The sequence below is a fragment of the Leptidea sinapis genome, chromosome 2, assembly GCF_905404315.1.
Source record: "Leptidea sinapis chromosome 2, ilLepSina1.1, whole genome shotgun sequence".
Taxonomy (NCBI): domain Eukaryota; kingdom Metazoa; phylum Arthropoda; class Insecta; order Lepidoptera; family Pieridae; genus Leptidea; species Leptidea sinapis.
Window position 1 is genome coordinate 18,548,927 of NC_066266.1, and position 12,956 is coordinate 18,561,882.

The following is a 12,956-nucleotide window of genomic DNA, read 5'->3' on the forward strand; positions in this document are numbered from 1 at the left end:
GTACTCTTAGGCCCAGAACACACGGTGAAACGCAACTGCAATGAAACCCTCTTGAAATTATTGGTTTGAAACCAGTTTCAACCGTTTTCATCACACGGAGCAACCACAATCATTTCGGTTTTCTTTGAGAACAGAGGTCTGCATAATGAGTTCTTCGAGTGACGAAGAAATTGTGGTTATGTATTTGTATCTTCGACAAAGAAGAAGGCGCAAAAGAAGAACTATGTGGATACATCCCTACATCGAGAAGAATATCACCTGTCGTATGTTTGTAACTGCTTAAGAATTACAAGAAACTGATAGAAAATTTTTGGATTGTTATCGTATGAGCTTGTTGAAATAATGACACCTCAGTTGCAGAAACAGAATACTAATATGAGAGAATGTGTGAGTCCTCAAGAAAGGCTATTAATAACACTTATGTAAGTATTTTTAAAGATTTATTATTACCATATTTATTAAAATTAAATCTTACTATTAAAAAATAAATAATAAATATACTGTTTGATGGGACGTTTCATTACTTAACGTAATAAATTGACTCGTTGCTGCACTTTCAGGCGTAATAGAAGATGGATTCTTAAGGCTTAGCACACGACTCTTGAACATTTCGAATTGTTGGAGATTCATTTCTCTTAACTCTGGTGCTAGACTATTCAAAAACGACATAACAGAGTCCATGGAAGTCTGAGATACAGTCAATTTATTAGATTTCTTTTTTAAATAATTAATAAAATGTTTATCAGTCTCGTGCAATAAATAGTTCTTCCGTTTTGAGTTAGAAGAATGTTGGGTTGCATTATCTTGAATATTATCTTGTGTACTGGAAGGTGCAGGTTCTATATCACAGCGCTCAGTAGGTTGCTCGGGCTCGGCAGGCACGTCGTCTGGCAGATCGTTTGACATTTCAGATGTATTCTGTAATGAAGTGGATGGCAAGTTCCCTGCTTCAGGTGAATTCGTCGGTTTTACATATGGCGTTAAAAATGCATATGATCAAGTAAATAGTACGGTTTTTTCCGTTTTCTTCCAGAACCACTTGGCAAAGGTTTCAGATGTCTCATATAAACAACACGTAGATTTCGCCATTTTTCATTGCAAGCAGCACCTGTGAAAAAAATCTATTAAAATAATTTATTTTATATGTTGTCTGTCAATGTTTTTTTTTGTGTTTATTGGTTTTACCGATACTTAGCTTTATTTGTTTACAGGTATTTAGGAGGTACATCTAGTACATATGTGGCTTTGGGCTTATACTTCGCTAGAGGAGAATCCACAATTGCAACGATTGTGGCTGATACTACAAAAAATATGGGATTCTTTAAAGAATAGATTTATGCCAGTTCCAGACCATGATAAGTGGAAGCGAATTGCTGAACGATACTATACTTTGTGGAATATGCCTAATTGTCTAGGCTCGATTGACGGAAAACATTTTAGAATAAAAAAATCCCAAATACGGGATCTACTAATTTTAATTACAAAAATATTATTAAAAATAGTAAGACAAACAAACTGTTGACGCGCCACGTTTACGCGTACATAAAAGTTATTTATTAATTATATTTCTATATGTGTATGTTTATTATTCTAATTTACCTGTATGTTAAAAGTTTTGAGATGGACTTCTTGTTCGTAAAACATATGATGATGTTATGATGTTGTACCGCTAGGACTTTCTCATTGTTTGGTTAAAATTAATAATTAGTCAGTTGCTACTGAGATGGAGGAAAAAGAGGTGGCGAAACCTGCCCACTTCACTGAAACGTCCTAGTAAAACCAAATAAAAATATTAACTTCGTCAAGAAGCATATTGATTCCTTCCCTACTATGGAGCCACATTAAATATGTAAAACATCAAAACGTTGTATTTAGATGCCTCTTTGTCTATTACAAAGATACCAGCTTATAAATCTAAACGTTATTCCACCAGTTTCAGAAATAACGTACAGAAGAGTTTTTTGCAATAAATATAGCTTTTTTTGTGCCAAAGAAAGGTCAGTGCTCGATGAGTTCGAAATACAAAAAAGCCACACCTAAGGAACAGCTTAAAATGAAGAACGATTACGTTGAACATATAGCTCAAAAGGAGGCTTGTAATGCTGAAAAAAGCAATTGTAAGCGACGCTACAGCCCTCTTGATGCGTCACTGCTACAATGAAAAGGGTGGCTCGACATAAACCAGTTTATCCCAAATAAAGCTGCAGCAGTGGGAATCAAAAGTTACGACATTTTCGAGCAGAATCTGGCTAATTGTGGCGATTCATAATTCACGCGCACAAACCAGCACCGATCCATTCGCAGCATGAACACCGGCGCTTGTATTAAAGCTTATCAAAGGTTTAGAACACACACGGGGTACACGCCGTGGATGGATAACTTCTACAATTCATCCGCTCTTGGTTAACTTAAATTATTGGGATTTGATTGTGTTGGCACCTTGCGAACAAAAGGAAATCGTGTTCCAACGGTGTCAGCGATTTCGATTATGACCAGCCGTCATTATGAGCCAGTATGCGTCCTGGACAAAATTGGCGGCTACATCAGTGGAGACGTTGATGTCATGGTCTGGAGAGATCAAAACCGCTTGGCAACGAACTCTACTTACCACGGCATTGCCGGGTTGCCTGGGAGCTAAGGGCAATAGTAGAAGCATGGGATCTAACAGACAAAATGAACTTATCGATAACAGAAAATGCCCAAATATCCAGCGCAAGCCAAATATTCAATTGGGAATACTTTGGAGGCATTGAGCATAAAATAAATCTTGTAGTCCAAGATACTTTAAACACCAATGATGAAACAATTAATAAAGTGACACAAACAGTGAGATATTTCAAAGAAACCTGTTTTGGTAAAGAAAAGCGAATGAAATACGAACCCAGTAACCAAAACGTCCAGCAACCCAGAACATCATAAAAGCAGTACCAACCAGATGGAATTCCACTGGAGCGCTTTCATTCTGTGAAAGAAGCCATTCAAGCAGCAGCGGCCACACTAAATGTTTTCTAGCAATAATTCGAAATGAAGAATGGGATTGTATCGAGCAAAAGAATATGCATCAAACTTAAACTATTTTATGAAGTTAGCGACGTAATGAGCAGTTAATGCCAATGCAAGAATCTTTACCTTCGCAGATGAAATTTCTATGATATTTTATGCAAAATCAAGAAACCATAACCTTTGTATGTATGACTTAGGAAGGATTAAATAAAATATCACAATGGCCACAAAATAATCTTCCTTGGTTCCAACTTAGCCAAAGATTTCATAGACAAACTAACTATTTTTTGTATTGTATACAAACTATTTGCAGTGTATATGTCAATGTGTCAAGGGGAAAATAACTCTGTTTCACTACCACGAAACCCCGAATATTTGACTAGTACTTCCACAGCTAGTCCACCGGGCCCATCATTAACAGTTGAACCTGCACCAGCACCAGTATCAGCAGCAGCACCATCGCAACCCATACGACAAAGAGTTATTGAAACATATATACCGAAAAAAGAATTATTAGTGTAGAACAAAATAAACAAATTGATTCGGATTTGCTTGATCTCTGCATAGATGGATTTGACGCATTCTCAATTGTCGAGGAAAGATAATTTAAAAAAAATTCCAGGTGGATCACTGGCTACAATCTGCCACCTAGAAAAACTTTATCGGGTTCCTTACTACAAGAGTGTTACAATAAACCAGAACAGATAATAAGTGCAAAGTTAAAAATAGATCAATACACATACACGTGTCAACATTTAAATTGTTAAAAATCACTAAAAAATGGCGACAAATAAGCAGTCACAATTTGCAAAACTAAAGAAATTTTATTTAAAATTTCGTCGTGAAGCACCTTCTCGGCCGGCAAAAATGAAACTGGTCGAAAATTTGAGCCGTTGGGACAAGTTATTTATATGAAGAATTGAAACCGTGTGCCTATAGTATTAACTTATATAACTTATGATTGCTTTTTGCTTTAACGCTTCAAACATTTACAAAGGAATTAAATCAGCTCCTAGCCAGTACCAACTTACATAGTAGTCTTGAGAAAAATAATCCAAGAATGCCATTCTGCGAAAGTGTACAAAAGTTGTTTGCTTTAGAGGAATACCTTTGTATTTTGCCGAGCAGGTTTGTTTATGTTTTCACCTTTTAATATCATTTATGCAATAAAAATGAATTAAGAATTACATGACGCGTATAATAACTAACATGAAAATTCTTGCCTGTTGGAAAATTATTGTAAATATTAGTAATAGTGTGAATTTAAAAAAAACTGACACTACTTATTAAACGATTAACTCCTGTTTCATATTCAAACATTTATTAGGTGTTTATTTAAACTAGCTTAACTGACATATTTCTTATTTTTATTTTTTATTAATTTTATTCATGGTTCAAATATATCGTAAAAATTATTTCTCAGAACTCATGACTAAGCAAACTATTTCTCAGAAAGTCTGAAATATTTGTTCATAACTTTCGTCAAAGACAGATGCGGCAGGATCATATTGAAATGTTTTCTGGGTCTATAAGGAAACATGGTGGGCATAATAACAACTCCAAAGCTTTACAATTCAAAGGCAAAAGACATCTACAGGAGATTATTCTACCATATGGAATTGCAAGAAGGTGTGACAGGTAACTGGATTTCAAAAATGATCCCAGAATCATTCTCTGCACCTTCGAGAACCTCGGATACGATACCCATAATGTTGTAATCATAATTTTGTGCGGTGGCCATCTTCGTTTTCAAAAATGATCTAAAAATCGTTCTCTGCACCCTCGTTAACCTCGGACACGATATCCATATTGCTGAAAACATAATTGTGTGTGGCAGCCATCTTGGATTTCAAAAATGATCACAGAATTGTTCTCTGCACCCTCGAGAACCTTGGACACGATATCCATATTGCTGAAATCATAATTTTGTGCGGCGGCCCTCTTGGATTTCAAAAATGATCACAGAATTGTTCTCTGCACCCACGAGAACCTCGGATACGATACCCATATTGCTGAAAACATAATTGTGTGCGGCAGCCCTCTTGGATTTCAAAAATGATCACAGAATTGTTCTCTGCACCCTCGAGAACCTTGGACACGATATCCATATTGCTGAAATCATAATTTTGTGCGGCGGCCATCTTAGATTACAAATATAATTACAAAATCGTTCTCTGCACCCTTGAGAACCTCGGACACGATATCCATATTGCTGAAAACATAATTGTGTGCGGCAGCCCTCTTGGATTTCAAAAATGATCACAGAATTGTTCTCTGCACCCTCGAGAACCTCGGACACGATATCCATATTGCTAAAATCATAATTTTGCGCGGCGGCCATCTTGGATTTGAAAAATGATCACCAAATCGTTCTCTGCACCCTCTAGAACCTCGGGTACGATATCCATATTGCTGAAATCATAATTTTGTGCGGCGGCCATCTTGGATTTCAAATATGATCACAAAATCGTTCTCTGCACCCTCAAGAACCTCGAATACGATACCCATAATGTTGTCATCATAATTTTGCGCGGTGGCCATCTTGGATGTAAAAAATGATCCCAAATCATTCTCTGCACCCTCGAGAATCTCGGATACGATATCCATATTGCTGAAATCATAATTTTGTGATATCCTTATATGAATAAAAATCCTTAACTTTCATCCCCCTTATCCTAGACCCCCCAAGTTTGGGCTCAAACTGTCTGTACTCTCGAGAGGAACAGTTTGGCCCCAACAGATTTTTCCCTCCTACCTCCCCCTCCTCCAAAAACTTCAAAAAATCCCTAAAAACACCTCCAAAGGTTCGATTAAGTTTAGATTAACTAGGTATAGATAATTAGTAAATAGTTTAATATATATTCCTATATTTTTTTATTTTTTATTATTCATTTGTAAATGAGCTCTAATTTTGCTGCCGTTTCACCAGCACAACCATGTCGTCTATAGGCAAATCGACACGAACTCTCTGAAACACCGATCGGGAAGCTATCCCCGCGGTGACAGCGAGGCGGCCATCTTCAGAACCCGGAAGGATCAAAGCAGTGCAGTGCCGCCGTATATAGGCCGAGGAGGGTTCCTCCTTCTCCGGGAGTGAATATGGGGCGGGGTCGGGATCACGACCTGAAAGTGGCAGCCTGGCGCAAGCGCTCCAAAGGGAGGCGGATGCGGCTTTCCGCACCCCGCCATCCGGACAACGGCGTGGCAGCATCGGGGGGCCTGAGAGCCCGACCGCGACCCTTTTAAAGACCGCGAACGGAGTGTTCCATCGTGCCAAGGAGGAATTGGAAAAGTCTGGTAACCTGAAAGGCTCCATAAGAGCGACCATTCTGGATGGCCTCAATTTTCTATACGAGGCTACCCTTCAGGTTAACAGTGTGACGCATCGCGCGCCGATCGGATAACACGCGTGCACTGCCGGACGGCTCCGCGATCGCGATCGTTCAAGTTTAAACACATTACCGTAATAAATATGGAGTGTCAGATGTGTAAAAAAGTGTTATCGAAAAGAGGATCTCACTTCGTCTGTCAAGGTCCCTGTGGAAGAACATTTCATAGAGGCTGTGTTAAAGGGCTTGCTGCAGACTTAAAGATGGGAAGAAAAGTCTTATTCTTGTAACAACTGTATTAATGATGACGGATCTGACAACGAAGACACAGATGAAGAAAATCAAAATCTTAGTCAAATCCTTAAAGATATACAAAAAAGGTTAGTTCTCTTCCGCAATTGAAGAAACAACTGGAAATGATCAATGAAAGCATGAGTGTCTTATCTGAAAAGTACGACAACTTGCTGGCTGAGCACGAGCAATCAAAACAGAAAATAATCAAGTCAGAAAAGAATATACTCAGCTTAAACAACAAGTGTGTCTACTTGGAAAAATCCAACATAGCTCTGGAACAAAAAGTACATGAATTGGAACAATCCTCGCTTAAACACAATATTGAGATTGTAGGTATCGAGCAGTTACCCGACGAGGATGTTGAGAAAGTTGTCTCCAAGATCGGTGAAACAATGAATGTAACCTGTGTGGACATCGAGTCGACAAGGAGAACACGCCAAACGAAACCCGGCGGTAAGCCGGCATCTATTATTGTTGCCTTCAAAACATCTGGGACTGTATCTCGTGACATGTGGCTGGCTCAGCGTCGTTGTTTGGCAGAAATAACAAGCAATATGATTACGGGAGGAACCCTTAATAATAAAATTTTTATTAACGAAGATAAGTCTTAAGACTAACTTAACTTAACTAAGACTACGCGTACTTTACTATGGAATACAAAGACGAAATTACGTGGATTATACAAATACATATGGGTGGCAAACGGAAAAATACTAATAAAGAAATCAGAAGGAGATAAAACGATCTGGATAAGATCAGAAAGTGACATCGGTGAACTTCATAAGTGATTCATTCGTGATCTGTGAATAAAGTGAGTGAGTAAACATTACAGCCTGCTAACGGTTACATCAGTCAGTTTATCTTTATTTTTACATACCTATTAGTGTATTTAGAATAAATTATTCATAAAATTCACACCACTACACAACATATAATTTATTAACTTTGATAGTAATAACTATGTCTGTGTAAATAACTTAAAAGAATGGTTCAACTCATTTAAAAGCAATAAAGACCTCAATATAATTCATGTAAACATTCGATCTTTAAAAAAACATTTTAATGAATTTCTATTAACCATCAATAATCATATTAAATACCTAGACATAATAATATTAACTGAATGTAACATAAACTACTCATTGCTGTCATTTATAAAATTAACGGATTTAATATGAACGTTTACAGTCGTGCAGGGCGGGGGGGAGGTGGAGTTTAGCAAACTCTGAGCGCGAGTGACTCACGAATCCCACCTTCCAACCATGCGGAGCGCGGAATGTGTTTCCATTGCAATTGACAACAACGGTGAAACTATTTATATTTTATCCATTTACAGACCACCTAAAATTAATAAAAAAGACCTAAAAATGCAATTCCTAAATGAACTAAAAGATCTTACTAACAGTCTACCAAGGAATTCCAAAGTTATAATTTGTGGAGATATGAATATTTTAAATAAACAAAATAATATAGTAATAAAATATGAAAACATTCTAGCAGAAAACAGTTTTTCTAAATGTATAAATGATATCACTCGAAGCGAAATTTTAAACGGGAAAAAGGTTGAATCTTGCCTTGACCACATATATATCAGAGATGCATTAGCAAACATTCATTCAGCCGTTATAAAACACAAAACTTCTGATCACTATTACATAGCAGCGTCAATACAATGGAAACGCAGTACGCGGGATGAGTTGCGGGGCGCGGCCCGGGGTGGGGGACGTGCGCCCGGTGCGCCGGCTCCACGTGCTCGTCGCGCGCGCAGCCTTTACAGTTTACAGCGTCCACCACCCCATGCAGTCGCTCCGCGGCGCGTACTTGATAATCGTATGGTTAGAGAAAAATTGATATCAACTACCTTCGATATACTTTAAAATATTAACTGTCCAATACAGCTGTACAATGAATTCTGTCAATTATTCCTCAGAATTTATAATGAATGTTACACGACAATTTACCCTAAATGTAGTATAGGAATAATAAATGTTGGATTAACGGAAATTTAAAAAACATGGTAAAGGGACAGGTTATATGAATTATGGAGTTATGACCCTAAAAATATGATAGAGACCCTAAATATACCAAATATAGAAATAAATGTAATAAAGCCATACTAAAGTGTAGAAGTGAATATGATAAGCAAAGTATATTAGATTGTAATAGTAATATCAAAAAATAAATGAAATGTTAGGTAATTAAAGGAAGGCGATAGATTCATTAATACTAAAAAATATGCATAATCAAGGACTTCCTAAAGATATTTGTGATAAATTTGCTCAAAGCTTTAATAGTGAAATTGATCTCATAAAACATGTATGCAATTTAGATTTATTAGATAGAAATAACTATATTAAAAAGACAGACGTGAGTATGAGGTGGCAACCGGTGAGTAGCAAAGATATATATAAAATAATTAATAAAATTTCGTCAAAAAAATCACCTGGTAGCGATCTTATACGCATGTCTGACCTGAAAATAGTAGCTAATAAAGTTTGCCCTGTAATATCAAAACTAATCAGCTTATCTGTTAAATTTTCTAAATTTCCCGAGGAGTTAAAAAGCGCGATAATTCGTCCTATTTTTAAAAAAAGGTGATAATAGAGTGTTTTCTAACTACAGGCCAATAGCTATCTTGTCAAGCGTTGATAAAATCATCGAAAAAAGTATAGTTAATCAACTCGGAACATTTCTCAGTAAAAATGCAATATTTAATGAAAAACAACATGGCTTCCAAAAGGGAAAAAGTACTAACACTCTATTATCAAATTTTACAGATGAGATAAATAATTATTTAGAAAATAAGCAATTTGTTGTAGCAATTTCCTTTGATAACAAAAAAGCTTTTGACACGCTTGAAAGAGCAACACTGCTCAAGGCGATGGACGAATGCGGAGTACGAAGACCGCTTAAAGAATGGTTTGGGGAGTACCTGACGGCACGCTCGTACCGCGTACAGGTGAGCGACGCACGCAGCGAAGAGACCCCAGTGCAGAGCGGCGTCTCACAAGGAGCGGGCTGTGGACCCGTGTGCTATCTCATGCACGTTAACAGCTTGTGTTGCAGCGGGGTGTTGCAGTACTGCACCGCACACATGTTCGCCGATGATCTGTGCATACTACGTGCCGGCACCAACCTCGCCGAGACAACTCGACTCGTGCAGCAAAACGTGGACGCAGTGGTCAAGTGGAATCACGACAATGGCATCGTCATCAACGCTGACAAAACTAAACAGCTAATCATATACTCTCCTTACCTGTGTCCGACTGAATGTCCACCGACAATTTATGCTCATAAATATACTTGCTTTCACAACAATTTAAATAACTGTACTTGTATACCAATTGAAAATGTAAAAATCTAGATAATAATTTTTCATGGTCTCCTCATGTCGATTATCTTTGTGAGAAATTAAGAATACTCCTAGGCAAATTCTACCACCTTAGTTTTAAAGTTCCTCTAAGCACATTAAAATGCCTGTATATATCGATGGTAAATTCTATAATGAGTTATTCTCTTGATTGCTATGGGTTAACTTTTAAAACAAACATAAACAAATTAGAATTGTTTCAGATTAGATTTTTAAAACTACTTGTAGACAGCAAAACAAAAGAGATGTGTAAAGATAACTATAAAAAATTATTCAAGGTATGTAGAATACTACCAATTACCTTAAAAATTAAATATTTACTTGCACTATACCACCGTGGCAATCAAGAGCGTAGTCCAACCCTGGTATGTCATGCTCACCAGACAAGGTCTACATCTGATGGTAAACATGAAGTACTTAGAGTTAATAATTATTACGGAGATAGAACATTAAAAAAGAGAATCCCATATATATTAAATAGTTTACCAGCAGATATAAGACACGAACCTAATAAAATAAGGTTTAAAAAAATATTATATTGACAATCTGGACACATTATACGAGGGGTGGCTGATATAAAATCTACTTTGTTAAAGAAAGTCGAACTGGCCACTGCAAAATCATATTCTATATTTATTCCTTTTTCAAAATTATGACGCTTATTTTTTTTCGCTTGCTTTTGTTTTTTATGGCGCGGCTTTGATTTCACCATGTCGAAAGAAAATTGTAAAATGATGAAATTTGAGCATCGAGCAGTGATTAAATTCCTAAGTAAAGAAGGAAATACGCCTACGCAGATCAGAGAGCGCATGTTAAAGGTGTTTGGTGATTCAAGTCCTTCTGAATTCGTCATAAAGTTTTGGTCGAAGCAATTTAAACATGGCCGTGAGAGCCTGGAAGACGACCCACGTAGTGGAAGGCCAATTTCTGCTGTTACCGCAGATAATGTTGAAAAGGTGAAGAACCTGATTCTTGCAGATCGGCGAATCAAGCAGTGGGAGATAGCCAGAGATGTGGGCATTAGCAAGGAACGAGTTCATGAAATTATTCACGAACATTTGGGCATGTCCAAGGTGAGCGCGCGTTGGGTCCCTAGAATGTGGTCAACATTCTTCGTCCCTTTGACAAACAAAGGCGAGTAGAATGTTGTCAGGCATTTCTAGACCTGGTCAAAGGTAAAGAAGAAGAGACTATCTCTCGAATTGTGACCTGTGATGAAACTTGGATTCGCCAGTGGGATCCGGAAAGCAAACAAGAGTCAATGCAATGGAAATTTAAAGGAGAAAAGCCGCCAAGGAAGTTCAAGGTTCGGCCGTCGGCTGGAAAACTAATGGCCACCGTATTTTGGGATGTCGAAGGGATTTTGATGATAGATTATTTGCCTAAAAATACAACAATGAATGCTGAATATTATGCAAACTTGCTTGACCAGCTTCGTGAACAAATCAAAGAAAAGCGGAGAGGCAAACTCAGCAAAGGTGTTCTGATTTTACAAGACAATGCTCCTGTACACACAGCCTTAACGGCGAGGTCAGCCCTGAGCAAAAACGGCTTCACAGAAATTAACCATCCACCTTATAGTCCAGATCTGGCTCCCTGTGACTATTTCTTATTCAAAGATTTAAAGAAAAAATTGAGGGGTCGCAGATTTTCGACGGACGAAGAAATGAATGAGGCTGTGACTGACCATTTTGACGAGCAAAATAAAAATTACTTTTATAACGGCATGATGTCACTTATTTGCAAATGTCATAAGTGTATTTCACTTGCAGGAGACTATATAGAAAAATAAACAAAAAACTAGACATCAAACTCTTTTCTTTCATAGTTAGGTAGATTACTTATCAGCGTCCCCTCGTATATCAACATTTAAATAATAAGAGTCCTGTATAAAAATTGTCACCTCCACGTTTATAAATAAATATACATCTATTTAAGTTACTAAATGTTATAATTAAGATAGCTCAGATTCCACAGACAAACCATCAAGATGATTTTGTGGGACCATTATTTTATTTAGTCGTTGTAATATCAAAGCTGTAATAAATAAATAAATAAAATAAAAATTGATACTGACATGCTTATCAGCGCTTCAATGTATCAATTCTTCAACAATGGCAGAAAGGTTTGACGGTGCTGATGAAGAATTGATAAATGTTACACCAATTGAAGAGGATATTTCGTTTGAAATGGCATCTTTTGACGACCCGTTGTAAGAAACTGGTTATATTGCGGTTAACGTCGTGAGATACATCACTGACATAAAATGTCAATTTTGTTTGAGACAAATTGCTAGCCGATGGAAAACAGAGACAACCAAACAAAAAAGAGAAACCCAAAGAAGTATTTTATTTCAGTAGAATTATGGAACTAGTCAAAGAATCAGCACCCAAACCAAAGCAAAATGTGCTATTTTAGTGCTGTAGAGCGAAAAGACTTTCCCAAAGAGAAGCTGCGAATAGAAATAACAATCAACGAAGAATATTAAGGAAACACTTTATAACTGGGTCAATGAAAAGGAAATTAGGTCGTGCGGCCTTGACACCAAATGAAGAAAGAAATTTTTCTGGGTACAATAGTTACGCTTGGCTGAAGTAGGAATGCCCCTAGTACCTAAGCTCGTTCGAAAGCAAGCATACGTTTTTTGTAAAAAAAAAAACATAGTTCCTAGAGACACCTTCAAGTAAAACGGCGAGAAGCCCAAATGATGAACCCAGCAAGGGCCCAAAAACTGAATAAGTTTATTGTCAGTGGTAATTTTGATAAAGTAAATAGCCTAGAGGAGGAACTTCATATTTAAAATAGATCGGAATGCCTATATACTATGGACGAAAAGGGCTACCGAATAGCATCTCATCACCACCAAATCTTTTTAGCCCAAAGCTGTATATAACATGCTATCCGACTTATTATTTTATTTTCAGGCAAAAGAAAGAAAAACGAATTTACTGACAGCTTAC

At 37.1% G+C, this 12,956-nt stretch overlaps 1 protein-coding gene across 1 annotated transcript; it reads left to right on the forward strand.

Annotated features, from left to right (window-relative positions):
* Positions 1-342: 342 nt before the first annotated feature.
* On the forward strand, positions 343-7,527 carry LOC126973329 (uncharacterized). The gene is given in 2 exon segments (XM_050820552.1): positions 343-387; positions 6,713-7,527. Coding segments are annotated over 2 exon segments (747 nt in total). The 3' UTR covers positions 7,415-7,527.
* Positions 7,528-12,956: the final 5,429 nt, after the last annotated feature.